The sequence below is a fragment of the Lutjanus erythropterus genome, chromosome 20 (assembly GCF_056507025.1).
Source record: "Lutjanus erythropterus isolate fLutEry1 chromosome 20, fLutEry1.hap2, whole genome shotgun sequence".
Lineage (NCBI taxonomy): Eukaryota > Metazoa > Chordata > Actinopteri > Lutjaniformes > Lutjanidae > Lutjanus > Lutjanus erythropterus.
The window spans coordinates 26,787,634-26,815,625 of record NC_139336.1 but is presented as its reverse complement, the minus strand read 5'-3'; the positions used below and the strand labels follow the sequence as shown (position 1 = coordinate 26,815,625).

General features: G+C 39.9%; 1 protein-coding gene across 1 annotated transcript; it reads left to right on the top strand.

Moving 5' to 3' along the window:
• The first annotated feature begins 108 nt into the window (after positions 1 to 108).
• On the top strand, positions 109 to 27,917 carry thbs4b (thrombospondin 4b). The gene is made up of 22 exons (XM_084745524.1): positions 109 to 406; positions 6,176 to 6,373; positions 9,164 to 9,414; positions 9,531 to 9,633; positions 9,780 to 9,862; positions 9,983 to 10,034; positions 10,148 to 10,299; positions 12,923 to 13,060; positions 15,884 to 15,961; positions 16,050 to 16,202; positions 16,285 to 16,389; positions 16,475 to 16,582; positions 18,438 to 18,597; positions 20,381 to 20,499; positions 22,420 to 22,472; positions 22,567 to 22,760; positions 24,722 to 24,900; positions 25,051 to 25,099; positions 25,190 to 25,386; positions 25,545 to 25,717; positions 26,775 to 26,914; positions 27,190 to 27,917. The coding sequence occupies exons 1-22, from the start codon at positions 328 to 330 to the stop codon at positions 27,246 to 27,248; spliced, it is 2,823 nt and encodes a 940-aa protein (XP_084601650.1). The 5' UTR covers positions 109 to 327; the 3' UTR covers positions 27,249 to 27,917.
• Positions 27,918 to 27,992: the final 75 nt, after the last annotated feature.

Sequence of the window (27,992 nt, the reverse complement as noted above, 5' to 3'; positions counted from 1 at the left end):
GTGGGAATTGGTAGCAGCCTGTGGGAGCCAATGCAAAGAGTTTCCCCAGGTCACTCCTTCTCTGCATGGGGCCGTCTGAGGAAGGTTTTAAAGGCAGGTTCTGGCCCTGATGCTCCTCCCTCAGTGAGACTCCTGCGATCTTCACATTCACACACCAATTCAGACACAAAAGCAACTTCTATTGCCATGACAGTGTTGTCTTGATTTTTTAAAAAGGAGGCAAGGACTCAAAGGCACCACTCACAGCAGGCACAGACATATGGGAAACAGCCACTGTGTCACATACTGATAAGTCACCAGAGATCTGGGACCAATTGGAAGGACAAAATGGGCATGTGGACAGCCCTGATTCTGGCCTCACAGCTGCTATTAAAACTGTGCTTACACGTGGAAGCCCAGGCTTTGGGTGAGTGCTATTCGAAGTGTTTGAATTTGCTTTTCATATCAATTACTTTCAATTTTTTTTGCAAGATGTGTCATAATGATTGGCGATAACCGGCTGCAACAGCTGTATGTTGCTGCTGGGGATGACAAAAATTCACAAAATGAAAATCTTCTTTTCAGGTCTTCTTGCAAACACAAAAGAAAAGATGTCTTTGATTTTGTTTGAATGCTGCATTTTTCTGACATCCTGGCTGTGATGTAATCCTCCATTTTCATTATCTGTCAGAAAAGATTTAATGGCTCCACCACTGGGGTATTTTAACACACTATGTATGAGTTCAATGCATAATGGATAAAGCAGACACTGTGAAAGAGAATATCATATGCAGACCCAAAGAACACAAAGGATTAGACATGGCGTGTGATACTCACCGAGGTACGAATAAAATGCTAAATATCCCCGTCAGTTGGAGGAGAGATGAGGCAGTCGGATGCATTTTTTTTTGTGTTTGTGACAGGAGGGAGACAAAGATAAAGAATAAAAGTAGACAGACTTTTAAGCCCTACATCTTCCTGCTGAAGTAAAGTCACCCTGCTTTTCATATCTATCCGGCCAGATCTGCTTGATTACTCCGGCTCAGGAGGTTCAGCTTTTCTGGCTCGCATTAATTCAAACAAAGTCCCAGCTAGGTCACACACATGGGAATAATCAGAGATGATCTGGACACAGTATTGAACTTCAAGTCACACAGACTCTCCTCTCTCAGTCTCTCTTCCTCTGACACACACTCTCTCAGTCACACATAAATGTGTTCAAGGTCACACACAAACCGGAGAGCCTGCAGACGACATGCAGAAGTATCGGTGTTTATAGTTTATCAGCTTCTTTACAAACCGCTCCGGTGATTGATGGCGTAGCTTTCATGCACCCATTAATCCCTACAATCTTTTGGCAAATAGCTGCCTGATGTTATGTATAAAACAAGTCCAGATTAATGGAGTTCATCATCTATCATTTCCCTTGCAAATGGCTCATTGTCTGCATGACTGGAATTCACTGTGTTCAAACAGGGGGGAGACCAATTTACAGCTGCGGTAAGTAAGATTTTAGTAGCGCAAAACAGCCATTCTATCTCTATAAAGGGTTTATTGGGGATATTGATCAATATTAATGTCTCAAGGATGACTTCACAGGGAGCTGGATTACTGGAAATTGAAACTCACTTTCTACTCTGGGCACAAAGACTCCCTGCACAGGGGCAAAGCACGTCCTTAAAGCGGCTATAATCAATACTGTTATTATAACAATGGATCAAATGACAATGTGAAAACAATGTGAAAGGGGTCGCTCGAACAGATGAACCTGCAGAGTTTTATAGCAAGTTTCAGCTCATTGTTTAGCTGTAAGATCTGCAACTTTATTGCGCTCACACCACTGTTATTGCATTGCTTTTGGCCACACCAGGCAGCTGTTTTCAGCAAAAAAAAAAAAAAAGGTGTAAAAGCTGCATGGTCAATATTTCTTCAACACACTTGAAATCATTCTGATTGGAGATTCTAACTAAACTGTCTACACAGATGCTAAATAAAGTGATCCAATAAGATGTGCATTTAATCAGAATACAGCTTTTTGACATGCAAACTGGTAAAATATCTGATCTGCCAAAAATATAACAGAAAAAGTGGATTGCAGCATCATTCATCTTTTCAAACGGTTGTTTGAACACCTTGATACTTTAAGCCTTTTCATCGAGGTGTTCAACAGTTTCTTAAATCTTAAAAGGTCTCCAACAAAAGGTTGTGTAGTCCACAGACCAGTTTTCAGACATGTTTCTGTCCTTCCTGGAAACATGTTCGTGTCACCTTATGTTACCCCCATGTGGAGAAAACATGCACAGAAAGAATATGTTAATTACAACCAGAGAGAAAGGATTGTAGTAAACATTTACATGATGTTTAGATGCTAATATTTTCCTTTTGATTGGAATAAATTCATCAATTTGATTAGTGTATATAATTTATAGCTGAATTCACAATAAATCAGAAAAACAATACAGGACCATATGTTAGCAAGCTAGCTAACATTTTAACCAATATCCCGATTCACAATTATCCTGGTTTGTTTTGTTTTGCTTTGCAATAAAATGTTTTGTTTTTGTTGTTTTTTTAATCATCCTATCCCAACTGGTGAACATATTTCACCTCAGAGGATGGTGGAGACCAAAACTGGAGCTAAAAGAGAGCAAATACTGAACTTAATTTCGAAAAGACAAACTTAACTGCTGGAGGCAGATTATAAACTGTTTGTTTGAAATCAGGCTATAATTCTCACTTTTCTACCATGATGTCACCAATTGCATTAGTATACATAATTTACCACTGAATTCAAAATAAATCAGAAAGTCAATGTTAGCAAGGTAGCAAACAAGGATCATCCTGACTCACATTTATCCCAATAATGAAAATCCAGTGTGCTCAACTTATCATGAGTGTTTTTTTTTTGTTTTTTTAAATTGCAGTCTGTAATGAAATCGTTTTTATCATCCGATCCCTACTGGTGAAGATAGTTTTTAGCATATTTGCCCCAGAGAATTGTGAAGACCAAAAATGGAGCTAAAAGAGAGTGAATATTGGACTCGCTGCATGCCAATAAACCCAACCCCTTACCCTTATTCTTTCCCCTGAATTCAAAATAAATTTGTGAATCAACAAAGGACTGTACATTAGCAAGCTAGAGTGACGTCTGAGTATATTCACAATCATTCTGATTCGCAGTTATCCCAACAATAGAAATTTACCAGAATCAACTTATTGTAAGCGCTCTTTATCGCGATTTGCAATAAAATCACTGATCGTCCCGTCCCTACTGGTGCATATAGTGGAGCATTTAGCAGAAATTTCCCTCAGGAGATGGTGGAGACCAAACACAGAGCTAAAAGGAAGTGAATACTGCACTTACATTTGCCAGGTCATGACAAACACTCCATTCAAAATGAATGATAGTGCTGCTCTATAAACTGCTGGAATTATAAACAAGCAACTGTTCCTTATGTCAACTCAGACAGTGGTGATGTGTCACGGTTTCCACTTCCTCCAAATGGCCTCTGGAAGTTTTTGTCTCGAGCCAAAAAACTGCAACTGAACATAATATTTATATTACACTGTTTTAAATCATGACCTATAATGGATCTCTGCTTTTATTCAGTAGGATACTCACGGCTGCTGCGGAAAGGTGACTTCACTGTTTATGTTAATTACATGCTGATGGTGATGATGTCATTGCTTCATCATTACAAATGGGGTACCTCGAACCGCAACACCGCAATAAATCACAGCTCTCGACATACAAACCCTCAAATGTGAAGTATTTGTTAAGCAGTAAAATGAAGAATGCTGACCATTTGCACACTTTACAGTAATATTTAACCGTGACAGATTTATATGGTGGTGTTAAGGAGAGGACAAGACACTGGATTACTTTATGGCTTTCAGCTGAACTAGTTTCATGAAGCTTGAAATCTGAGTTAAATCAGGGGGTGAAATGAGGCACTTTCTCAGGATCTCTGGTGTAAGACGACCCTGACCCCCACAAAGCCCCCTGTCCAGAAGATTAATGAACAGCAGTGTGCTCTATGTGCAAGAGTGCGCCCGTGTGTGTGTCTTTGCAGAGTTACAGTAACTCGAAAAACATGAAGCGTGCGTCGAGGTTCATGTGTTCTCTGGTTGTTTTGCTCGCTTTTGGACTTTCGTCAATCTAACGGAGCAAAAAGTCGCACTGAGTCAAGAAGAGATTCATCTGTTTGTGTGATGCTCAGCAGGTGATCCTGGCAATCGTAAATACAAAAGACTCATCTAATTTTTTGGCAAAAGTGATGTTGACAACACTGTGCAAGCAGACATTTAAGGAGGATTAGTCACATTTTAAAGGGAAAGTTCAGTTTAAATTCAAAAATACAGATTTTTCTCTTTACTTGCTCATCAAATGTTTTTAAATAAAATACAAAGTACAGGTATGGAAAATGTATTTAATTAAAATACAAGTTATTTGTCATTTGAAAATACAGAAATGCATTCTGTGCAAACTGGTATCACCCCATCTGGATATCTTGGAGGTGGAAGGCTGCAAACTCAGGGATGCATGCTGGGTGCTTTCAGTCTGTCCTCACTGGAAAAAAAACTGCCGTATAGGTCGTCTGTGCAAGCAGCTTATCTTCATTTATTGTTATGCAGCGACCTCTAGTGGCCGTACTATTTATGACGGGAGGAGTAAGAAGTCGATGTTGACTTATTTAAAGTTTTAAGTTACTTATGTTTCATAAGTGGCATCACTTTTTAAGACAAACCGTGATCGTTTCATGATGTTAACCACATGTTTAATGTGACAGGACTTATGTCACATGACTTACATCTTGTACTTAAAGTCCTGTTTGCCTGTCGCTGGTATCCAGCAGTCATATTTGTTGATTTGGGAGTCATTAGCAATCCACCTACTCTACTGGTTTATATCTAAGTATATTTTCCAGTTCCACAGCAAACGTGTTTGATAATTGTTCTTTTCTTCTGTTGTTATTAGTGTCATTCAGTAAACCTGCCTTAGCTGCAATATCTATTGTATTTTGATCACATCTGAGGGGAAGTTACCAAATACCACAACAGCTTCGTTCCTCAAGCTGTCATGAGGAACACAAATGAAATACTGTAATTCACAATGAGGATGACGGGACGTCACATAATTCACTTACAGTGCCTGATCCACGAGTAGATGTACACTTCCTTTCCTACATGAAACTGCTTACAACAAAGTCTGTGGATTATCTTTAGTAACCAGCTATGACTTCTGGAAAGAGACGTTGCTATTTTGGCACTTTGAGCCCCACAAGTTGAACGCTGTCTAGTCTAATTATATTCGAAAGAAAGCAGACATCTCTATGGCCGATATCTCCAAAACTCTGAAACTCACACCAAAGCTATCTCAGGTAAGAGGAAAGAGGAAAAATAGGCAGTTTTGATTTTGGGGGTGAACTATCCCTTTAAAGCCTCCGTGTAATCATGAAATAAGGCATGTGCTGGACAAAACATGAGGAGATAGATAAAAGAGAAAAAAAGAGCAATCTCATCTGGGGATCATGCTTCGCAATCTTGGCTGACAACGGCCAATCTCTGCGAGCATTTGGGAGCAATTTTGCTCCCTCACGACAGTGGGCCTCGCAGACTGCTTTCAGGGTACTTGTGTATTCATGATGTGAGCAGATGGCGGACTAGAGATTCACTGCACATCCTCTCGTGGCCTGCCCAGCTCCCGAGTCACTGTATTAAAGTAAGACTCTAACCGCGAGCGTCTCTCCGGCATTTCACTCCCACCAAGCAGCCTGTCAGTAGATATCTCTAAATTCTGCCATACTGTGAGAACAATATAAGAACCGTGGCTGAAAATGAGAGCTCACATACATTTTAACAGCCGAACGGCCTTGGTGTGGACCCAGCAGAAAAAAAATAAATAAAAAATACAACCATACACCTACTGTCACACTACATTGCTCCAATTTGCTTCGAACATCTTTGTGATTTCTCCGAGCCAACTCTGCCTGCCAAGTTTGCGCTGACTGATTGACACAGCGTCTCGCAAGAGCAACAAAACACTGGGTCAACATCATCATCTCCGTCTTGTCGACTCAGGATGTGTTTACTCGGGGATTGGAGCGGTTGCGGCTGCAGGTTGTAAATATTCATATCTCATCATCCATTACTCATGTGCTTTTACCACTTCTCTCTTTCCCGTCCCTGTCAACAGTCTATGATCTGCTCACCTCGCCTGATTGCCTGCCAGACCTGCTGCAGGGGGGTCTGGCTGAGCAGGGGGTGGACGAGGCTTTCATCCTCACCTCCTTCAAGTTGCAGCCCAAGACCGGAACCTCTGTGTTTAGCCTGTACAACCCCAGGGACAACAGCAAGTACTTTGAGTTCACTGTGATGGGGAAGCTCAACAGAGGTAGGAGGACATGAAAGAGGCCGCTTGGAGCTGCACTAATCAATATTTTATATTAACAACGGGTTAAATGACTGTGTGAGAATGAAAGTGGTCGTTTATAATGATGAACCAATAGAGAATTATAATGAGACTCCAGTTCCCCTCAGTTCTACTGAGATTTTACTTTTTACAGCCCACAACTTAATTATTTTTTGTCTTTACCTCAGTGTTCCCAGCCAGGACACAGAAATAGCACCAGCCTCCAGCCAAATGGTGGTAAAATATGGAAGTGGCTGATAGATTTGCTCACTTGCAAGCCAAAAAAACAATTAAAAAAAAAACAGAAACAATGGTAATCTACTGAATGGCTGGTAAAATTTGAAGACAGCAAATTTCCACAGCAAGCAGCAGTTTTTAGCAAAATAAAAAACAGTAGTCAGTAAACCAGCTGTACACTACTGGTCCAGCACCAAACACCACAGACAGCCACAGTTGGACATAGTGGAGGATTTGGCAGCTAAAGAGACAGATATTCAGATAGAAGTTGGTGGAGACCAAAACAGAGCTTGAAACTCTGAGAATATTTGACTTTATGACTACAAATAACTAACATTGTTCAATGTCAGCTGGATAAATGAATACTACCTGTCATGCACCAAACAGCAGACAGACTCAGTTAGCCTAGTTTACCTTGATGTGTCCTGACTATTAACATTGGGGAGGCAGGACTTATGATCTATTCTGCAGCCAGCCACCGGGGGGCAATCAAGATACTTTGGCTTCACTTTTGGGGAGCTCTCATGTTGTCCATTTCTAATATATGTTAATGGGTCCAACCAAAGGAGGTGGTCTCGGTCTGGATCAAATTGAACCATGAGTTGGTTCGTTTCTGGTGTAAAAACATTTTTTGGATGGGTCAGACTTTCCGACCGATTATAGGAAGTTCTGCCAGGCTGTCATCAGAGCTGAGAAAAGGACAAACAACACAACAAAACCAAAAGAACCGCAGCAGGTCATGGGGAGAGGAGGAGGCAAGATGCTTCATTGACAGTGAAAGGAATTTAACCGAACTGACAAACATCTCTGTACAAATCAATCAGCTGCAAGAAGAGGGAAATTCAGCGTAGGTGTGTTTGCATAATTGCCATGTGAAACCAAAACTAACCATAACAAAAAAAAAATGTGAGCAGACCTCCAGGTGTGAAGCTTAGATTACTTTACACCAGTTTTCAGATAGAGTTTTCTGCTTCCACTCCCACACAATGGAGGTGAGTTACATTTAGTTTGTGCTGCTGAAAACTTTGAAAAAACATTTTAAAAATTCAACAGCAAGAAAGTTTGGAAACTGTATGGCTAAATAGTTTCTTTGCTACCTGTCACCTTAAGGTTTCCTAGAGTGACTATTAGGTGTGTTGTTTTTTTCTTTCTCTAATTCATGTATTTTTCTTTTGATATCTTGCTTATTTTGTCAGCTTTTACACTCCCTGCTGAGTTAACTATGTGTTCCTGTTGGATTACTGTGTTCTGTGGACTTGGTGTCCCTCTGACTTTGTATAATCCACAAAAAAAAAACATTGTAAACAGTTTTCATTGGGACTGTTTCTTCGTTATTAAGTAGTTTCCAATAACAAGCAGGTCACACGTGTCGAATATTCAAGACAACATGTTTCTGACAAAGACAATAAGTTGCTGCTGAATTTTTAATCATTCAACACTGACACACCATTGTATTGAACTGCAGGCTTTGTCACTGTGAGCAAATGACTGAAAAAGGTAACTCTGGTATTTTTCCTCGCCACTGAACGCGAAACTAAGCCACGACTTAATCCCTCCGAGCAACTGTGCAAAGTCCAGTAAAGGTGCTGTTTTTGCCAACAATGGGCTCAGATTGTTATTGTCAGTGTCTGACAAGCGTCTTTGTTTAAGCAGAAACAGCTGTTATTGCTCTTGCCAAAATAACCAGACTACATTTGCCAGACCGTCACTTTATCTTTGTCATCCTCATCTTCCTTCAGGCTCGACAGAAAGAAAATAAAACTCACCAACAACGTCTTGGCTCGTCTTTTCACAGTTTGAACAATCACCAACACTTGTGTGGTCAAAATAAATCATTAATTCACCACGTTCGATGTGAAAATATTCTGTCCGACACGCTGCTTCTTTGATGTCCGACCTGCCTCTCGCCCGTCTCCCGCTGATATTTCCACATGTAACACGGTGCATAAAGGGTTTGCTTCGACCAAACCGGAGCTGATGATTGTTGGAGCAGGTGAAAGATAAGCCAAGATGTTGTTGGTGAGTTTTATTTTGTTTCTATCGTGTTTGAATGAAGATGGTGTTAAAATTACAATTTTGCAGTGGTTACTTTTGCAAGAGCAATAAAACCACTGTTTCTGGTTAAAGAAAACATATCTCACTCTTAAAATATGATCCTTTCAATAATGTCAGACACTTATAAAAACAGTCTGAGGTTTTTTTTCCACTTTTATTGCACAGGATTATGTTGTAGCTCACTTTTGTGTCTGCCAGCTGCAACAGTCTCCCTCAATACTGGACCAATTTGAAGAACTAGTCCCTGTTAGTCACTTAGACACAAACACATGGGAAAATAGACTCCAGATTAAATAATACCAAAATTACCATTTAAATATAGCCCCACATAGCCGCTAGCGAGGCTGTAAACTCTTAGTCTTGATGTAATTTGGATGAATCAACCCTTTACAGTAAATGCTCTCTGTAAATCCCCTTTCTCGCTTTTATCTCTTCTTTGCTGCCATCGCTTCCTCTCCTCCCTGCTCGATCCTCTCAAAGCTGTGTTACGCTACCTGCGGAGTGACAAGAGGATGAGCTCTGTAACCTTCAACAACCTGGTGCTGGCGGACGGCCAACAGCACCGACTGTTGTTCCACCTGAAGGGGATGCAGCAGCAGGGGCCAGGCGGGGTGGAGCTGCATCTGGACTGCAGGCTGGTGGAGACGGTCAGGGATCTCCCCGCCGCCTTCCAGGGTTTACCGGCAGGCTACGGTATGGTGGAGCTAAAGACCATGCAATCCAGAGAGCAGGTGACCTGTCGCTTACTGCATTTCCATACAATAATAAACACATTTCTGTCCCGGTAATGGATCTGGAGGCGTCCAAATGTCTCAGCTGTCCACTTTGACCTGTTTTATTCTAACAGGACAGTTTAGACGAGCTCAAGCTGGTGGTTGGGGACACGTTTGAGAATGTTGCTTCATTACAAGACTGCCATTTCCAGCAAAGAGACTCCGTCCAGACTCTGGGTAAGATCCTTTCTCTTGTGGAGGGGAGACGGCCAAATGTTTCCTGAGTAAACGATCCCAGCGGTAGGAAAACAACGGTCAGTGTTTGTCAGAGAATCCCCCCGCCTCCGCTCCAGTTTAACAAAATAACAGTCCCTTTCTCCTAGGGGTCAACACGAAGCAGCTGTCCAATCAAATGCTGGAGTTAACGAAGGTGATAAATGAGCTGAAAGACGTCCTCATTCAGCAGGTAACAACTGCCGCTAACAGCTCCTTTGAGGCCACTTAATCCCTGCTTCCTCACCCCTGACCTCCCCGACAGCTCGCATGACTGCATTCTATAAACTTGCGTACGTTTGACCTTTTTCAGGTCAAAGAGACCTCGTTTCTCAGAAACACCATCTCAGAGTGTCAGGCCTGCGGTAAGATCGTGTTATTCTCCACTAAATGTGATGCTGCTTAATGACTGTTTTTGGGTTGTCACGCTGCAGATGATGCATTAAATGTGTTTGTGTTTTGCCTCTGGTGTTTGAAGGTCTGGGTGGCACTGAGGTGGTGAAACCGAGGTGCGCCCCAGGTGTCTGCTTCCGTGAAGATATGTGCATAGAGACTGCGGACGGCGTCGAGTGTGGACCGTGTCCTGATGGGTACACCGGGGACGGTTTCAACTGTGACGACGTGGACGAGGTAAGACTGAGCGTGTGTGAGTGTTTCTATTGGGGGGGAGGGGGCATCGATTCTGACTTTAAAAAGCATTTTATTTCCTACTTTTGTATGACGTATAGCAATGATGCTGCTGAAATAAAACTGTCTGGCAAGATAAACTCATAACATTTCATTTCTAGAAGTGTATGATTCAACTTTTTCCCACGGTCTAGGCTTGAAAAAACAAACAAAAATTGCCGTAAATTATAATTAAATCGCAATACTAGTACAATACTCAAGAATTGCAACACATATTTAATCTGCACCTAATTATTTCGATGGCACTGAATCATGACCCAACCTTAATTCTTGTATTTTAGGGCTAGAATTCCTTTTTATGGTTGAGCCATGATGCAAAATGTTAGTCATGAGTCCACACAAATGTTCAGGACTGTCAAACTGACATTAAAACCTCATGTTCACATGACGCAAAAGCTCATCCCTGGTGAGACTGACATATTTTTTTTAGTTTAAGTCAAAAAGTTCATTTTACTAAAATGTATTATGAGGATATAGCCTAATTAGTTCCAGACCAATCGACAACACATTTGTCCACTTAGCATCGATTTTGATTGTTGAATAAACTAAAGAAATAGTTGAAAAATGTGTACTCAATGTTTTGATGTTCATGTGGCATGTAGTCAATTTATTATTAACATTATCACAACAAGAGTCGTAATGTTATGTTGAGCACAAAAATGTTTTCCTTTCTTAACATAAAACTGCATCAGTTTGCTGAGTTTTTACCACTTTATTTTCTTGTACACACAGTTTAGTAAAATTTAGTTAAAGCAACGTTATTTTTAGAGTGTAGGCGCAGCATATTAGCATTTCCCGGCATACATTGAGTTAAAACTCTCCTGTGACCCTTCTTTTTATAGTTTGAGTTCAGATAACATTTTTAATTGAATCAGCTCAAAATTATTTACAGTGTACATTAAAAGTTTTGTGTGCGAGCTCTTTGTGATGAACTTTCGAGATGAATGAGCACATTTGCTTTTACAGTTCAGAGTTGGCCCATACAGACAAAAATCCAGTGTGCAGCATATTCATATTCTGGTTCTGAATCCAGATGAAACATATTCATGAAGTGAACTTCTTTTACAAGTGAGCTAATAGCTCGTTAAATCAACTCTTACCTTCAGTATAAACTGAAAGGATGCTCAAGGGGTCCTCGAACAACACTGCATGCATTTGCCTTAAAAGCATCTGTTAATGACAAACTGTATAAAAGAGGTGAAATCTTACTGTATTTACGTTCACTTATAAACTATCTCATGTGAAATAAATAGCAGTAAATATGCTGATCAATCATCAAGGTGGCAGCGGGGGTCCAACAGCCAACATTTTGTCCATTTCCCCAATTTGATGCCAAAGAGAAGTTAAATAGCCGTGTAATGAGAGGGTGGGCAATGTGCAAATTCTGTTCAGTCCGCATGAGGTAAGTGTGAGCCTGAGGCTGTTGCTCTGATGAAAAAAAAAAAAATTGGTATATTTCCTCACAGAAACTCTGCCACTGTGTAGACAAACCAATAAACTGGGCCCGCAGTTAGTTTTATTTACTTTGGAAGGTCTTTCTTAAAGTATTTTATTAAAATAACGGCAGTAGAGAGGTGATACTGAGGTCAGTACACCATACTATCTGCTGATCACAGTGTATGGTATGCATTTTAACAAACAGGCCACCGTAAAGCCCCCGTTTTACAAGGTCCTACAAGTCTTACACTAGGTCTGAACAATTAATCAAAATTTCATCAAAACTGCAGGCGCAATTTGCAAATCACAGGAGCAAAACTGTGTGTCAAGATACCATTTTAAATTGAGTATTGTTGTGCTGCAGAGCTGTCCTGGCTTACAGATCACATTATATAGATTTAAGAAAACGTGTTTGTTTGCTACAGATCCCTGCAAAAGTCACACTATGATCATTTTAATATGTTTTTCAATGAAAATGAGAATAACGATGTAAAACTAGATATTTCTTAAAGTCGTTCTGCCCTATCTTACACCATGTAATCGTATTAGCAGCTGCTGTATATATGAAAAAGTCCTGTTTAGACTAATAATGATGGTTTTGTTTTGCCAAACCAGAGTCTCTGAGTTCTGTGGTGACATAAGACTTACAATTTAAATAAATTAGAGCAGGTTATTCCAGGCCGCAAAAGGTCTATGAGACATTGAAAAAACACAGATTTCATCAGGTTTTTGGGGCATTAGAAATGAAATCTGGCGATGGGATGATCAAAGTGTCCCACAGGGTCTAAAGGCACTTCACAGGAGCTAATATGGTTTAATGAGGAGCAGCAATGAAAGCCACAGGTAAAGATAAAAGTTTCACTTAAAGTTAAAGCAGGACTTTTGTCAATGAGGTCCTCGTGAGAATAGAGGTACAGGGTGTGTGTGTGTGAGAGAGAGAGAGAGAGAGTGTGTGTCTGTCTCTGTGTTTGCACTGACCCCTTTTCTGAAGACTGGCCCCTTCAGCATTCTCTTTTTTGCATGAGCAGAAGTGTCATCAAGCCTAAAAGCTTTCGTGGAGGAGCCCTGTGAGAGCCACATACATTTTGCAGCTTCAACGGCGCTCTCGTCCTCCTCTTTTTTCCTGCAGTGTCAGTTTAACCCCTGCTTCCCCGGAGTGAAGTGTGTGAACACCGCCCCGGGCTACCGCTGCGACGCCTGTCCGCTGGGCTACACCGGCCTGCCAGTGGAGGGGGTGGGCGTCCTGTTCGCACAGACCAACAAACAGGTAAAAGATGGAGGACACCATGACTTTTGACACAGAGACTAGAATATATAAATAACACATGCAAATTACACCATAAATCAAAGAAGAAAATATAATTATTTTAATAATGTGCTGCTAGAGAACACACTCTTTAAATTACAGCCCTCAAGCTATGCTGTAATTGTTTAATACATATAGGAAATTGATATAATATTTACTGATCACCTCTGCCAGGAAAACTAGAGAAAGAGAGGACAAGATGGTAAAGAATAAGAAGAGGGGAAATGAGGAGGAAAGTTTCTTTATTACTGTGTAAGTTTGGGTATGTTAAATTAAACCAGTCCCTACTTCATCTTATTTTTAAGTTAATTATTGGGTATGCAGGCTGTAATGTGTGATTATTTAATATGTACCAGGTAGTTTAATAAGTTCTCTAAGTCCCTGTTCAACACAAATGTAGAATTCTGCCTGCGAGTAAATTAATATATGAAATTATAAACTGGTTCTTCAGAGCCTAAGCAGCGTTGCAGTGGTTGGTTTACAGATTTTTTTGGGACTTTTCTCAGAAGCCAGACTGAAATATCAGTTGGACAATATATCAGCCTGAAACTGACCCTTCACTAAGCTCCGCCCTCCTTAGTTACTGTTGCCAAGTCTGTCAATCTTTCCATTCTGGCACTGCATTTATGCAGTTTACGTGATAACAGTGGTAGATTTAACGTTGATATTGGGAGTAACTGTTGAAACACGAGGTCTGTGATTCCTTAGAGAAATAAACAAAAGCAGCTTCTCATTTCTAGCTAACGATCGTGGATTTTGTCGGCTAAAATAATGTTTCGAAAGCAGATTTTATGAGTGTAGCTGGATGATGTAAACTAATGCTAATTAAGTTAGCTGAGACGTCTCCAGCGGCTGTTTTTATGTTTCCCACTGACACGTTTTAAAACTAGAATCCTGTGAAAGTGTTTCTGTGTACATGATATAACATTATTGCTAAATGAGGCTAAAGCTAGCTTACATCTCAGCAAACATTGGTCCGATGGTGAAATACAGCAGGTATATCTACATGATAGACGACAGAAATAAACTCATTAACGTGCGAAAAGGAAGCGCAGGGACTTGTTAGTGCAAGGAACCTTGAAACAGGTCAGACCAGCCAGACCACAGTTGCAGAAGACAGCCAAGATAAAAGCTAAGCTAACCCGGGGGAGCGAGATGCATCATCCTCCACCCACTTTGATTCTGCATCAGCCCACATCCTCGTCTTCAAACCTCCACAGAACGAATACAGATGCAGTGCTATCTAACAAGTTTGTCTGGAGGTTAAATTACTGCAGCTAGTAAGCTAGCAATAGTTAGCCAGACATGCTAACATTCGCAGCTTATGCTAGAGCACTACCAATACATTAAAGCACCCAGAACTAACAAACAGTAAGTACGACAAATACAATTTATAAAGCTAATTGTGAAAAGTGAAGTAACATAAGGATGAAAAATCAAAGTCTGGAGGTGAAGGTAACTTAACTGTAGAGAAAACCGATATGTTCCACTACACTGTGCAAATACAGAACATGACCTCTTTGGGGTTTAAACGGTTGTTTAAATGAAACCATGTGACAAGTTTAGAGGGCAAATATCTCCTTGATGTAGCTGGTAATAACTCGCGGACATCTGAAACGTGACGAGGGGCCCCAACTAGACACAGTTGGTTTTCCTGTAAGGGTTCACAGGCCACAAAGGTTGGGAGCCACTGGTTTAATCTTTGGCAATTTGTTGGATTTCAGTGTTTCCCCCATAATGGTACAGGCCTGTTAGGTCACCAGGCCAATGGGAACCCCCACCAGGCCAGAAAATCTTTTCTTTTTTCCTTTTCAGTGCTAAAAGTCAGTGGTTATAGTCATACCTGCCAACCTTGAAACATTAAAAGTAAGGAGGGTTTGAGTATCAGAGACTTTGTTTCCTCTATTTTGTGACTTTTAAAGAATAAAATAACAAAATAGTACACTGCAACAGCATTTAAATACTTAATTTTACTTTTAAATCTCAGGAAAGATAACAGAATATGTTGCCCCTCCAGCATAAACTTTCTTTCATGCATTTATTTTTTGCCGTGACCCTAAAACTGACGTGGCAGCGTTTTAAAAAATGCGTGCCCCGTTTCCTGTACAACTCTCCTTAAGAAATCCTAAGAAATTCTTCTCAGCCTGGTTTGGTGTAGCTGAGTTGCCCGGGTCGACTTTTGAAGTCGTAGGGGTCACACACGCTGCACAGCGCCAGGAACGGGATGTGAAGTGAAAAAAGTGTGAAAACAGGAGTCTCCTGGGAAGTACGGTTGTAGTTGTTGAAGAACCCTAAAAATAAGCTTATAAGTTCCAATTTTGTTCATTGATCATTGATCTTACATTATTTAAAAATAATTGGAAATGCATTCAGCTTACTTACTTTGTTTTAACTGAGTTTCTTTGCAAAATTTCCATGTCATGATGTAATAGTGATTTCTTTTCTCTGAGCCAAGGAGGATAAAGTGCAGCAATGAATCACGCACGCCGTGTTCATGATGTGCTCATGTTTTGCAAAGGTCATAGGTCACACAGCTTATTTTTGTGTTATAAATGCAGCTTATTAAGTCATCCTGTCCTTGTTTGAAGTCTTAAATATACAGAGTGAACAAATATGAAATTGCAGACTGCCTGCTGCACAGCTTGACTGTCTTTGCTGCGTACTGCCAGTCCTAAAAAAAAATCTTTTTCTTATTAAAAATCTAATTTGAAAAGTAACTAGTTAACTGAAAGGAAAGATGGCAACGAAATTTTGGATAGTTTCACATCTTAAATCCCATTTCAGGTCTGTGACGACATCGACGAATGCAAAGGACCAAACAACGGAGGCTGCACTGAAAACTCACTGTGTCACAACTCTGTGGTAAGTTAAATATTATTTGTGGACTCACGTTTGGGCAATTATTTCATTTGCGTGTCTTTCCAAACCAGATGTGTTTATGCGTCTGCAGGGCTCGTACCACTGCGGCAGCTGCAAGTCAGGTTTCACAGGAGATCAGGTGAAGGGCTGTAAGCCAGAGCTCAGCTGTGGAAACAGCCTGACCAACCCCTGCGACGTCAACGCCCAGTGTATCTTAGAGAGGGACGGGTCCATCACCTGTCAGGTAGGATGTCACACTTACTTCTCTCACGCACTCAGAGCTCCACGCTGTCTGAGTTTCTGAAGGGTTTCATTTGTCCTGTCAGTGTGGGATCGGCTGGGCCGGTAATGGATTCCTGTGCGGGAAGGACACGGACATCGATGGGTACCCAGATGAGAAACTCAAATGCAAAGATCCAAACTGTAGAAAGGTAAGAAAAGGTTTTTTTTAAAGTAAATGCAACTTTGCCGTGATAGACAGGTCTTTTTTTAATCATTGTGTTACTGTAACAACAGGATAACTGCGTCTACGTTCCCAACTCTGGTCAAGAGGACGCTGACAGGGACGGTCAAGGTGACGCCTGTGATGACGATGCAGATGGTGACGGTATACTAAACGAGCAGGTTGGTGGAAATGTTTTAACACATTCATGCAAGTATACAAGGTCTACAGTTAATCATTATTTTTGACTATTATTTTTAGATTGATCGATTAATCGTTTTGTCTATAAAAACAGAAAAGAGATAATAGAAGAAAGAAGATATCGCAATAAAAAATGTCTCAATACTGCACCAGACTGTGACAATATCTGCCTTAATACTTCATGATTAATTACTTTATTTAATTTTATTATTTGTAATTTATTTTATGAAAGGGCTGCCTTTGACTGCTGCATTGTTTTTGTTTTGCACCTGCACAGGAATAAAACAGTTGCAGAAGCACTTTAAGTTAGAAGGAAAAACATATTTTATTCAAACAGAAAATGCTGTACATCTCAAATTTATTATCTAACTAGAAGAGGTCAGTCAGTCTGTTTTTTAGCCTAGCTGTTGTTGATGACTTCCCAACTGAGAGGAGGGAGGAGTCAGGAGTCAGTAGAGGTTAAATATAGGTTTTATGTAGGTTTTTCAACATTTTTAAAAAGTGTGAATCACCACAACCACAAGAGGCCCTTGAGCAAACAGTCATGAATGTAAACTTAGAGACTATTTTTACAGAGGAGGACGGAGGACTGATGAAAAGCTGAACATTATGACATCACGGTGAAGTTGACCTTTGACCTTTTGATATAAGCTTTCATCGCCTCATTATTTTAACCTATTAGATCAGCCACGGCCCAATTTGACATCTGAAAATCTTCTTCTGCCCAAACATTTAAATACATGACTGATCAACACACGAGATTAATTCTACTGAGGACCGGTGTGTTAATGTGGCAGGTCACCAAATACAGTGTAACACCTGTTAAACTAGGACAGACAAATTAATCCAAGATGTACTTAAAGTGTCATGGCTTTGTTATAACACATATGAAACTGAAACTTAAAAATGTTTCAGTTTTCATAGCCTCTCAAGGCCCTCTGCTGCATTAGATATTTGTGCATAATTTTATCATAATTAGCGTATTAAATCTTGAGTTATGGCCAAAAATGTGTTTTGTGAGGTCAGCATGACCTTGACTTTTGACCTTTGAACACCAAAATCTAATCAGTTCATCGCTGAGTCCAAGTGGACGTTAATTTCAAGTTTGAAGAAAGTCCCTCAAGGCAAACGGATGAATGACCTAAAAACATAATGCCTCCAGCAATTAATTAAAAAAAGGGTTTTCAAGGTTTTTCACAAATTGTGAATCACAGGTGTCCTTCAGCATACAGCTGTGAATATGCACAAAAAAATATTAGGCTGATCGGTCTGGTTGTATTCTTGATTTACTGCGGACAGCAGCTACAGCCCAGCTGGTCACACGTAATAAGAAATGAGTTTAGATTAATTAGAAATAGAAAAGCAGCACGTCATTACATTGTGAAAATGCAAAAACCCTCTTGAGTCAGCTGGAAAATGCATCGCCACAAAGCTGAAAAGTTGACTTTTTAGAGATTCGTGGTTCTCATGTTATAGATCATTTCATATATTGCTGCAGATTAAACAAGCCAACAGTTTATAAAGTGGTTCAACCTTAAACATCTGCAACAGTAAAATGCAACATACACATTAATACATCAGTAATATTAATCCAAAAACATCATATACAGTAGTACTTCAATACTTTAAGTGCATTTTGCCGATAACAGTTACATACTTTTACTTGAGTAAGGTTTTGATTGCAGGAGTTTTACTTGTAATGAAATATTTTCACAGTTTGGTGTTGCTACTTTTACTCTGAGTGTTTCTTCCACCACATTTCTAAACACACACAAGCTTGTCCACTGACAGAAACGCTGTGAATAATGAGACCTTTTTGTCCTCTGTCTGTCTCAGGACAACTGCTGGTTAAAGCCCAACGTGGACCAGAAGAACAGCGATAAGGACAGCCACGGAGACGCCTGTGATAACTGCCGCAACGTGGAGAACCCTGACCAGAGGGACACCGACGGCGACGGCAAAGGGGACGCCTGCGATGACGACATGGATGGAGATGGTATGGCGAGAAATTACATCACTAACACTGACGCTCGTGCTTATATAACCAGCACCACTGAAGGCACTCGCTGTTATGACTTATTATTCTCTCCTTCACATCTTCCACCCCGCTCGTACTTTAAATTATTCAGGAATCACGCAGACGGATTTTACAGTAAATTAAACATCTCTCTACATCACGTCGTAGAAATATATCACTGTGCAGGAGTATGGATGGTTTCAGAAGCCAGGTGAGGCATGAGAAGCAGCTCTGCAAAACAGATAAATAAATAAATAAATAAAAAAGTCAGGGCCAGCAGCAGCAGTCTGACCCCAGAGCGAAACACAAGCTTTGATCATTCACCAGTATGATTACACCTCAAAAAGCCCCACAGGAGAGAAGATAGTTTTTCCTTATCGCTGCTGCTTGACCTTTATGTATTTGTGGTGCTGCTGCTGCCTCCCTGCGATGAATGAGAAACAGCATCCGAGCACAGGCTGGCGTTCGGCTGCATAGCAAGTGCAACAGTGCAACCTAGTGGCGAAAGTACAAACGAACAGCCCGTGCAATCAGTTGATCAAACAGAGCTGTGGGTGTGACGTCTGTGCATTCATTATAAATCCACTGATTGACTTTTTGAAAATCCCTCACTGTGAAGATGTTTGTCAAGAAAAGTGCAGAAAGTATATATAAGAATGTCTTGTTTAATGTAATGCATCATTTTGATTGGTTTTAGAGATCAAATCAAATCTATTAAAGGGACGGTTCAATCCAAAATCAAAAAATATATATTTATCTTCTTACCTGCAGTGCTGTTTATCCATCTAGATTGTTCTGGTGTGAGCTGCAGTGTTTTGGAGACACCAGCTGTAGAGACGTCTGCCTTCTTTTGATTGTAATGGAACTAGGCGGCACTCAAAATGCTAAAAAAACACATTAGGATAACTCACTCAGGATCACTCATAATCCCTGCTCCCTGCACAGAGAGCGTCAGCTCAGAGAGTTTCCCTCAACAAATTTCCTCAGTTCAGAAAGTCCTGCAGCTTCACCAACACCCTGAAAAAAAAAACCTTCTCTGATTCCAGCCCCTAAAATATAAATGTTTTCTGGTGTCTTTACGCCTCTATGACAGTAAACTGAACATCTTTGGGTTGTGGGCAAAACGAGACATGTGAGTACATCACTTTGGGCTTTGGGAAACAGTGATCAAGAAAATATCAAACGATTAATCAACTATGAAAATAATACTCAGTTGCAGCCCTATACTGGAACTCCCTCTAGTGGTAAACAGGAATTCTAAACTCCTAAAACTTTAAGAATTGAATAAAGTAATTTAAAAACATATAATTACTTAAAGAGATCACTGAAATGTAGTTTAAATTTTTTAAGTTTAAATGAAGTTTCTGTAATATTTTCGCTACGTAGTCACATTTATGCACTTAGCACATGTATGTCATCAAGGATTAGCTGCTTAACTGTGAATGCAGTGTGGCTGACAGCAGCAACAATAAATCCTCTTATTTGGGGTAAACCTGCTTCCTGCATGAACTGTCTGTAGCTAAACAGGGGCGTTTCTAGACAGGGGGACACCGGCCACCTCTGAAATCTGATTGGCCACCCCACTGTCCTCAAGTACGATTTTGTTATCAGTCCATGAAGAGGCAGGATCTCACTGTTATAACTATTTATTCTTCCGCAGTAAATATTCTCTCGACTGAAAAAGTTTCCTAGTCAGACTGACTGCAAAAAAAAAAAAAAAACACCATCACCATCTCTAACTCTCTTATTACTTGGCGAACAGGCCTGAAGAACTTTCTGGACAACTGTCAGCGGGTCCAGAACAGAGACCAGCTGGACCGGGACGGAGACGGCGTAGGGGACGCCTGCGACAGCTGCCCCGACATCCCCAACCCAAACCAGGTCAGTCACAGCCAGATAGATGATGGAGGGAAGGATGGAGGGTGATGACTGAGCACATTTACTCAAGTACTGTACTTAAGCACAGTTTTGGGGTACTTGTACTTTACTGAAATATTTCCATTTCATGATAATTTACACTTCTAGTTTGCTACGTTTCAGGGGAAAATGTACTTTTGAATCTTTTTTAATCTGGCACATGTTACCAGGTACTTTTCAGATTGATTTTACATGTGATAAATTATAAAATAGAATCAGAAATACTTTACTGATCTCCAGGGGAAACTGAGTTACGGTGCAGCTCCTACAAGCAAGAATAGAAATACACATAAGCACAGTGAAATTATAAGAAAAAAAGAAAAAAGAAACATGAATATCTGCAAATATATATTGCATATGCTACAATTTAGAACAACCATATAGAAAAAAAATAAGAAATCCAGTAATCAGTCAAAAGTTTGGACACAATCCTCATTCAGTGTTTTTTTTTATAAGATCTGGTTCAAAGCTGTCATCAAAGCAAAACGTGGCTACTTGAAGGATCTATAATATCAAAGAGCAAAAACAGTTTTGCACACGTGTAGGTCGACACGTGTGGAGGAGGAGACCGCGGGTCGATAATAAAAAGCCAAAACACTCTCACAGCCCGTCTCCTGCAATCGAAGCTTTAATAACAACGATCTGCAGAAGTGAAAGAGACGCTGTGTGAGATTCTTATATTTTAGATTCTTAAAAAGCAAAAACATGTATTATATATACAACTCGTTCAACTCGATTATCAAAATAGTTGGTCATTAATCTAATAATGGATTAATAATGGATTAATGGTTGCAGCTCTAATGTGGTTGATAGAAATTGCATTAATTAAAAAGATTTTTCCCCTTTAAACTTCTTGGATCACTTCCTTTAAATAACATTTTGAGGCCGAAAGAGGTAAAAGTCTCCAGTTTGCTTTTCTCCAAAGCTCCCTTTGGCTTTGACAAAAAAATTAAATGGATATTAATAACATTTTAGATTTAATTTAACATTGTTGTGGACCTAATGTGATTCATACATTCTCCACTTGCTGTCTATACATCATATAGTCTTATACAGTAACCTTCATATCCTACATCTATGGATTGGCACCTTTTTCTTTTTCTCTACATTTTGCCAGTGGCTAGTCTTGAGTTTCCTCAGGTTAGTCATGAACGCCAACTCCAAAAAGAAAAAAAAAAGAAAAGTGTCAGAGGAAAAGAGAGAATTTAATAGTTGGGGCTCCAGACAGTCTGCTTTGGCCAAAAATGACACTTTTGAGAGTTAAGTGGTCTATGCCAGTTTTTGCAATTGCGTTTTTTCCTGCTTTGCTCTGGTAAGACGGTGCTTACGTGCATCAGTGATACCAGTCTGATATACAGGCTTAGGTGAGTAATGGATTACATGTAATGGGATTACAAACACTTTAAATCAATCAATCAATCAATCAGTAAATTGTGCACAACAAAGGAAGGAACAGCTGGACAAACTAATAAACCTAACAGCAAACATAAAACACTTAGAGCTGCGACAATTAATCTGTTGTTAATTTTTAAGAATAAAAAAATCAAAGTCAAAAATATTTTCTGGTTTTGTGTTGTGGACAAAATAAGACATTTGAGGACGTCATCTTTAATTTTGATCTCTTTTTTTGCCATTCTGTGGACCAAACAACTAACTGATTAATGAAAATAATCGACCGATTGATTGAAATGATGAAAATAATTGCTAGTTGCAACCACAAAAAACTATATTAGGCTGAATAATTTAACTATATTTTATATCGACTTTTACTTAAGTGGGATTTTAAATGCAGGACTTTTACTTGTAATGGAGTATTTTAATATTTCTGTATTGATAATTTCACTTTTACTTTTGGTTGTAGTGACCTCTGTGCTTTTATTTCAGTCTGATATTGACAATGACCTGGTTGGAGACTCTTGTGACACAAACCAAGACAGGTAATAATATCGTTACCGTCCGTCGTGTTCTTGCAGATATTTAAACCATCTGCTTTTATTTACGTCACGTGATTTGTGTCTGTTCCCCCCGTAGTGATGGCGACGGTCACCAGGATACCAAGGACAATTGCCCGCTCGTGATCAACAGCTCCCAGCTGGACACCGACAAAGACGGGCTGGGCGACGAGTGCGACGATGACGACGACAACGATGGGATCCCTGACCTTTTGCCACCGGGACCGGACAACTGCCGGCTGGTACCAAACCCTGACCAGATTGACGACAACAGTGAGCACTTTGAAACACCGCACAATCAAAATGTTCTGATATGATAAACCTCCACGTTCTCCCTGAACTGTTCCTGACTGAACATTAAGTGCAGTTTTGGTCCCCGGTTTTCACACCCACTCAGATCAAGCAAAAAAAGCAACCTTGAGCAGATTAAGTGGTAGTTTTGTCGGGTAAAAACACCTGCACCTGCACCCATTTGTGACTCATTGTGACAGCACTTATATAAAAAAAAAAAAGAAAAAAACAGCTTTGAAGTCAATGGGAGTGGAGCGTCAATCCAAATCAAGTGGGGTGAAGCAGTTTGTGTTGGCAGTCAGAGAGTTCAGTGATGTGGAGAGAGGCCTTCAGGGTCCTCTTAGCAATGTAAATCTTTATTTGTGCTCCTGTTTTACCTACATATACAACAACACACTTGTTTTGGAACTTAAAGGACCGGTGTGTAAGATTTTAGGGAGATTTATATGTCAGAAATGGAGTAAAATATTCATTAGCATTTTTTAATTAGTGTGTAATTACCTGAAAAGAAGAATTGTTGTGTTTCTCTTACCTTAGAATGAGCTGTTTATATCTATATGGCCATGTTTCTACTGTAGCCCAGAACAAACAAACTAAACACTGGGTCTACAATAACATCCCTACATGCTTAGAAGGGGAGGGTGAGGTGAGGTGTTATTTTAAAACTAATGGCTAAATGCCACTAAATCCTGCACACTGGTCCTGTAAAAGATTAATCAAGATGCCCACATTGGGTAAAACATTCAAGGATGCCAAGAACCACCAAGTCTGTGACCCTTTTGATGTCGTAGCTGTTGTATATTCACTGTCTTAACAGCGTCTCATGACTCAAGTATGAAGGAAAACATCAGGCTTGTTGGTGACCAACCTAATTTCCAATCAGAATTTGTTTTGTTATTGCAGCTAAGGTAGTATTAAAAAGTCAAGAACTGGAATCCCTTGAAAATAGAGAAAAACAAAGTGTTTAAAAAGTCAAGTGAATCACACAACACTGTCTTGTTTTTTGTTTTTTTTTTATCAAAGTTTTGTTCATAAAGTCATTACAGTTAAATTGCTCAGAATCAGAAACCATTCAGCACTTTCTTTTTTCGGCAGCGTGCTCTGCTTCTCTTTTCTTTCCACCCTGATAATGACAATTAACTTTGTAATTTTAATCTTTTAATCTGTTTTTAGGGTGACCTTGTCATTTCTGTCCAGGCTGCATTAATAAACCAATAAATAAATGAATTAAATAAGTTTAAAAACCTGTACCGGATACTAAATATGCCAGGGAAGTGTGCATTTAATACAGCAGCATGACTGGAAATGGATCCTTATCTGTACTTATTTCTTTAAATTTAATAATCCATATCATCATACGTGTTCACAACTGTCTTGACATACTACAAGAATCAAACACCATCAAAAGTGCTGGAGAGCAGCACTTTTTATCATGAGAAAAGCAGCAGAGCAGTTTCTAATTCTGAAAACAGCAGACAGCAGAGTGCAGATAAGAGTGAGCTTCAATATAATCCATCAAAACTAAACAAAATACAGCACACATTCTTGTTACTTTGCTGAAATGTGAATAGCCCCTTAAGAAAAGGACATATTTTTTTGCACTTCGGCAGCATACTTGTGATGTTTTATATTCAGGACGTGGATCTCTGCAGCTCTTTAAAAGAAGACATCAATTTTCTTTGGAGGCAGGTCTTTTTGTCGTTTTTGTCGAAGCCTGAAGTCTAAAATCTCCTCATATTGTGACGAGGCAGGAAGCATTTCTGGTTTTAAAAAGAATGAAAGAGTGAATCGCTTTGCATAATGGACAAAACACAATCTGTGCTAGTGTTTGTGACAAAATCAGACTTTAACTACTGCACCTGCATCATGAAACCATTATTTACCATCTTTTTTTTTTTACTTAATTTAAGACTAGTCTAAATCCTGCCTTTGTTGTCCCTCAGATGATGGAGTTGGGGACGTGTGCGAGTCTGACTTCGACCAGGACAAAGTGATTGACAGGATTGACAACTGTCCTGAGAATGCTGAGGTTACGCTGACTGACTTCAGGGCCTATCAGACGGTGGTGCTGGACCCTGAGGGCGACGCTCAGATTGACCCCAACTGGGTTGTTTTGAACCAGGTGAGATTACAGAGCGCTGAAACTTTCCTCTTCATGTACAGCGACTACAAGTTAAAGCAGCTATAATCAATATTTTTATGATGACAAGAACCATGTCGCTCCGGGTGGCGAACATGCAGAGAGGCATAAAACTCTGTCTTTCTTACACAGGGAATGGAAATTGTTCAGACCATGAACAGTGACCCAGGACTTGCCGTTGGTATGACGTATTTCCTCTGAGTTGATTATCAGTCACTAAAATACAAAATAAACCTGATCTGAACATAAATAATTCACCTTCTGTTATCAGGTTACACTGCTTTCAGTGGAGTGGACTTTGAGGGCACGTTTCACGTAAACACGGTGACCGATGACGACTACGCCGGCTTCATCTTCGGCTACCAGGACTCGTCTTCCTTCTACGTGGTGATGTGGAAGCAGACTGAGCAGACCTACTGGCAGGCGACACCCTTCAGAGCTGTGGCCGAGCCCGGCATCCAGCTTAAGGTGAAAATACAAGTCGTGTCACACAAATCCCCGGCAGCAGATTCGCGCTCATCCTATTTTTATCCCTCGACATATTTTCCACATTCCTGCCTTTCTCCTGCCCGTCTGCTCCCCCTCCCCTCCTCACGTCTCTCTGGGTGTCTGTCGCTGTTCGTCAGGCTGTGAAGTCTCGATCAGGCCCCGGGGAGCACTTGAGAAACTCGCTGTGGCACACGGGAGACACCAACGACCAGGTTCGTCTGCTGTGGAAGGACCCGAGAAACGTGGGCTGGAAGGACAAGGTGTCCTACCGCTGGTACCTGCAGCACCGCCCACAGGTTGGATACATCAGGTATGACAAAATATGTCCCAGATACTCCACTACATATTCATGAAGGAATAGTCTGACATTTTGGAAAGTGAGAGTGAGAAGTTTCATACCACTCCCAGGTCGGTTTTTCCTGAGTTGAGCTCAGTTTCAAGGTAGCAAACATAACTTACATACTATACATTTTATTTTATTAACTACTGCTATTTACATTATTATTGTTGCTTTTATGCTTTAAGATTGTCTTTAATATCATAACTGACCCTTTCTAAGCCCCGCCCGTTTTGGAACCTCAGTCAAATGTCACATTTCCTGTTTCCTGTACTTCAGGCTTGTCTTTGTTGATGGTAGAAAGATGTTGATGGGGGACGTGTAAAAGCAACACTTAGCCACATCATAAGTGAGTTAATGTTAGCAAAACACTGGTTAACTAGCTAGCTAGTCTACCTAAATTATTTTTTAGCTGTTAAAAAAAAACTCCATATCAATTGCTAACTAGCAGGTTACATCTGATAGCTAAAGTTGACAAAACCATAGCTAACTAGCTAGCTAATTATTAATGTAGATTAGCAGGCTAGTTACATTTGATAGCAAATGTAACTAGCCTGCACATTGGCACATGTTAAATATCATGCAAATAAAGACTATTGAAATTGAAAATTGAAATGAGACAATCAAAAAGGAATCGAAGTTTTGAATGAAGTTTTAGTTAGCAAAACTCCAGGAAGTCACTGCACCCAGCAGACAAATGGTTTTTTTAATTAAAATTCTTCAGTGTTAATTGGATTTCAAACTAGATGTCTTTTTTAAATTAGTTAGATCTAGATCTAGATTTTTGTTTTGTTTGGGTTTTTTTTTTACCTTTTTTACCTTTTTTTACCTACCGGGCTCAGGCGTCCACTCATTATGCTAAGCTAAGCTAACCGGCAGAGCTACATAATTACAGTACAGACATGAGAGTGGTATCAATCTTCTCATCTAGCTATCGGCAAGAAAGTGAATAAACGCATCACATTACATTACATAAATTAAATATTATATAAATAGTAATATTAATAAATCCCTTTTGTGTTTTGCGTAGGGCGAGGTTTTATGAGGGAACTGAGCTGGTGGCAGACTCCGGAGTGACGATTGACACCACGATGAGAGGAGGACGACTCGGTGTTTTCTGTTTCTCTCAAGAAAACATCATCTGGTCCAATTTGAAATACCGCTGCAACGGTAAGGAAACACTTTACATTAAAAAAAAAAAATCCACATATTTCATTATTTTTTATGTCACGTGGCTTTGTCTTTTGTTGTTTTTAGAGCAGTTTGTTATTAATACATATCTTCTTTTTGTCCTTTATAGCTTTAGTCTGAAAAGTAGGACAGTATCAGCACTTTGATTTCATTTTGTTGTTGCATAAACAACCACTGCCGCTGTGAACAGAAAGAGTTTGACCTCAGCTGGTTGTGGATTCTGAGCTCGTCTCTCTCACTTCTCACTTCCGCAGACACCATCCCAGAGGATTTCCAGGAGTTCAGCACTCAGCACGGCGTTGACTCACTCTAAAGTCGAGACGAAAATATGACTCCAGATCTCCAAAGAATGCTTCTGTGTGTGTGTGTGTGTGTAGGGGTGTGTGTGTGTAAGTGTGTTTGTGAGAGAGTGTACGAGTGTGTGTTTGTGTGTCTGTCTGTGTAATGATGTGTACAGTTTCTGTGCATATATGGCCACGAGATCCGTACTGTATGTGCGTACTATCATGTCTGTTTCCTTTTACCAATTTCGATCCCTTTCTGATCGTTTCTTTCTTAAAGACTCCATCTGATTCTGATAAATATTGTAAGTTATGATGTTTTTCACAGAACATGATGCAACAAGAACAAAAGAAACATAATATAATATTCAGTGTTTCAGCACCATCACTGCATACATTTATTTTTAGCTCCCAAACAGTAAAAACTGATCTTATGTGTAGTGTTATAAACATGTTATACCACCAGAACCTGCTTTTACTGATGTGTCTTACATTTTGATCATAAACTGGTTGCATTTGTTCAACCATCAACATGTTTTTTTATTCTTTTTTTTTTTTTTTTTTAAACTCCGTTTGTGGAGAAGATCAACAGATCAAGTTCTGTGTGACTCTGTGCCTCGTCTCACTTACTGTAGATGATTAATTTCATATCTATGTAGTCATGAACCTGGTCAAAATAAAGGGCTTTAAAATGTATTAAATCTCATCAGGATCAATGATTTAACAGGAAACTCTATTGGTGAATATACAGTAAACTTTTGAACTAATAAATAACT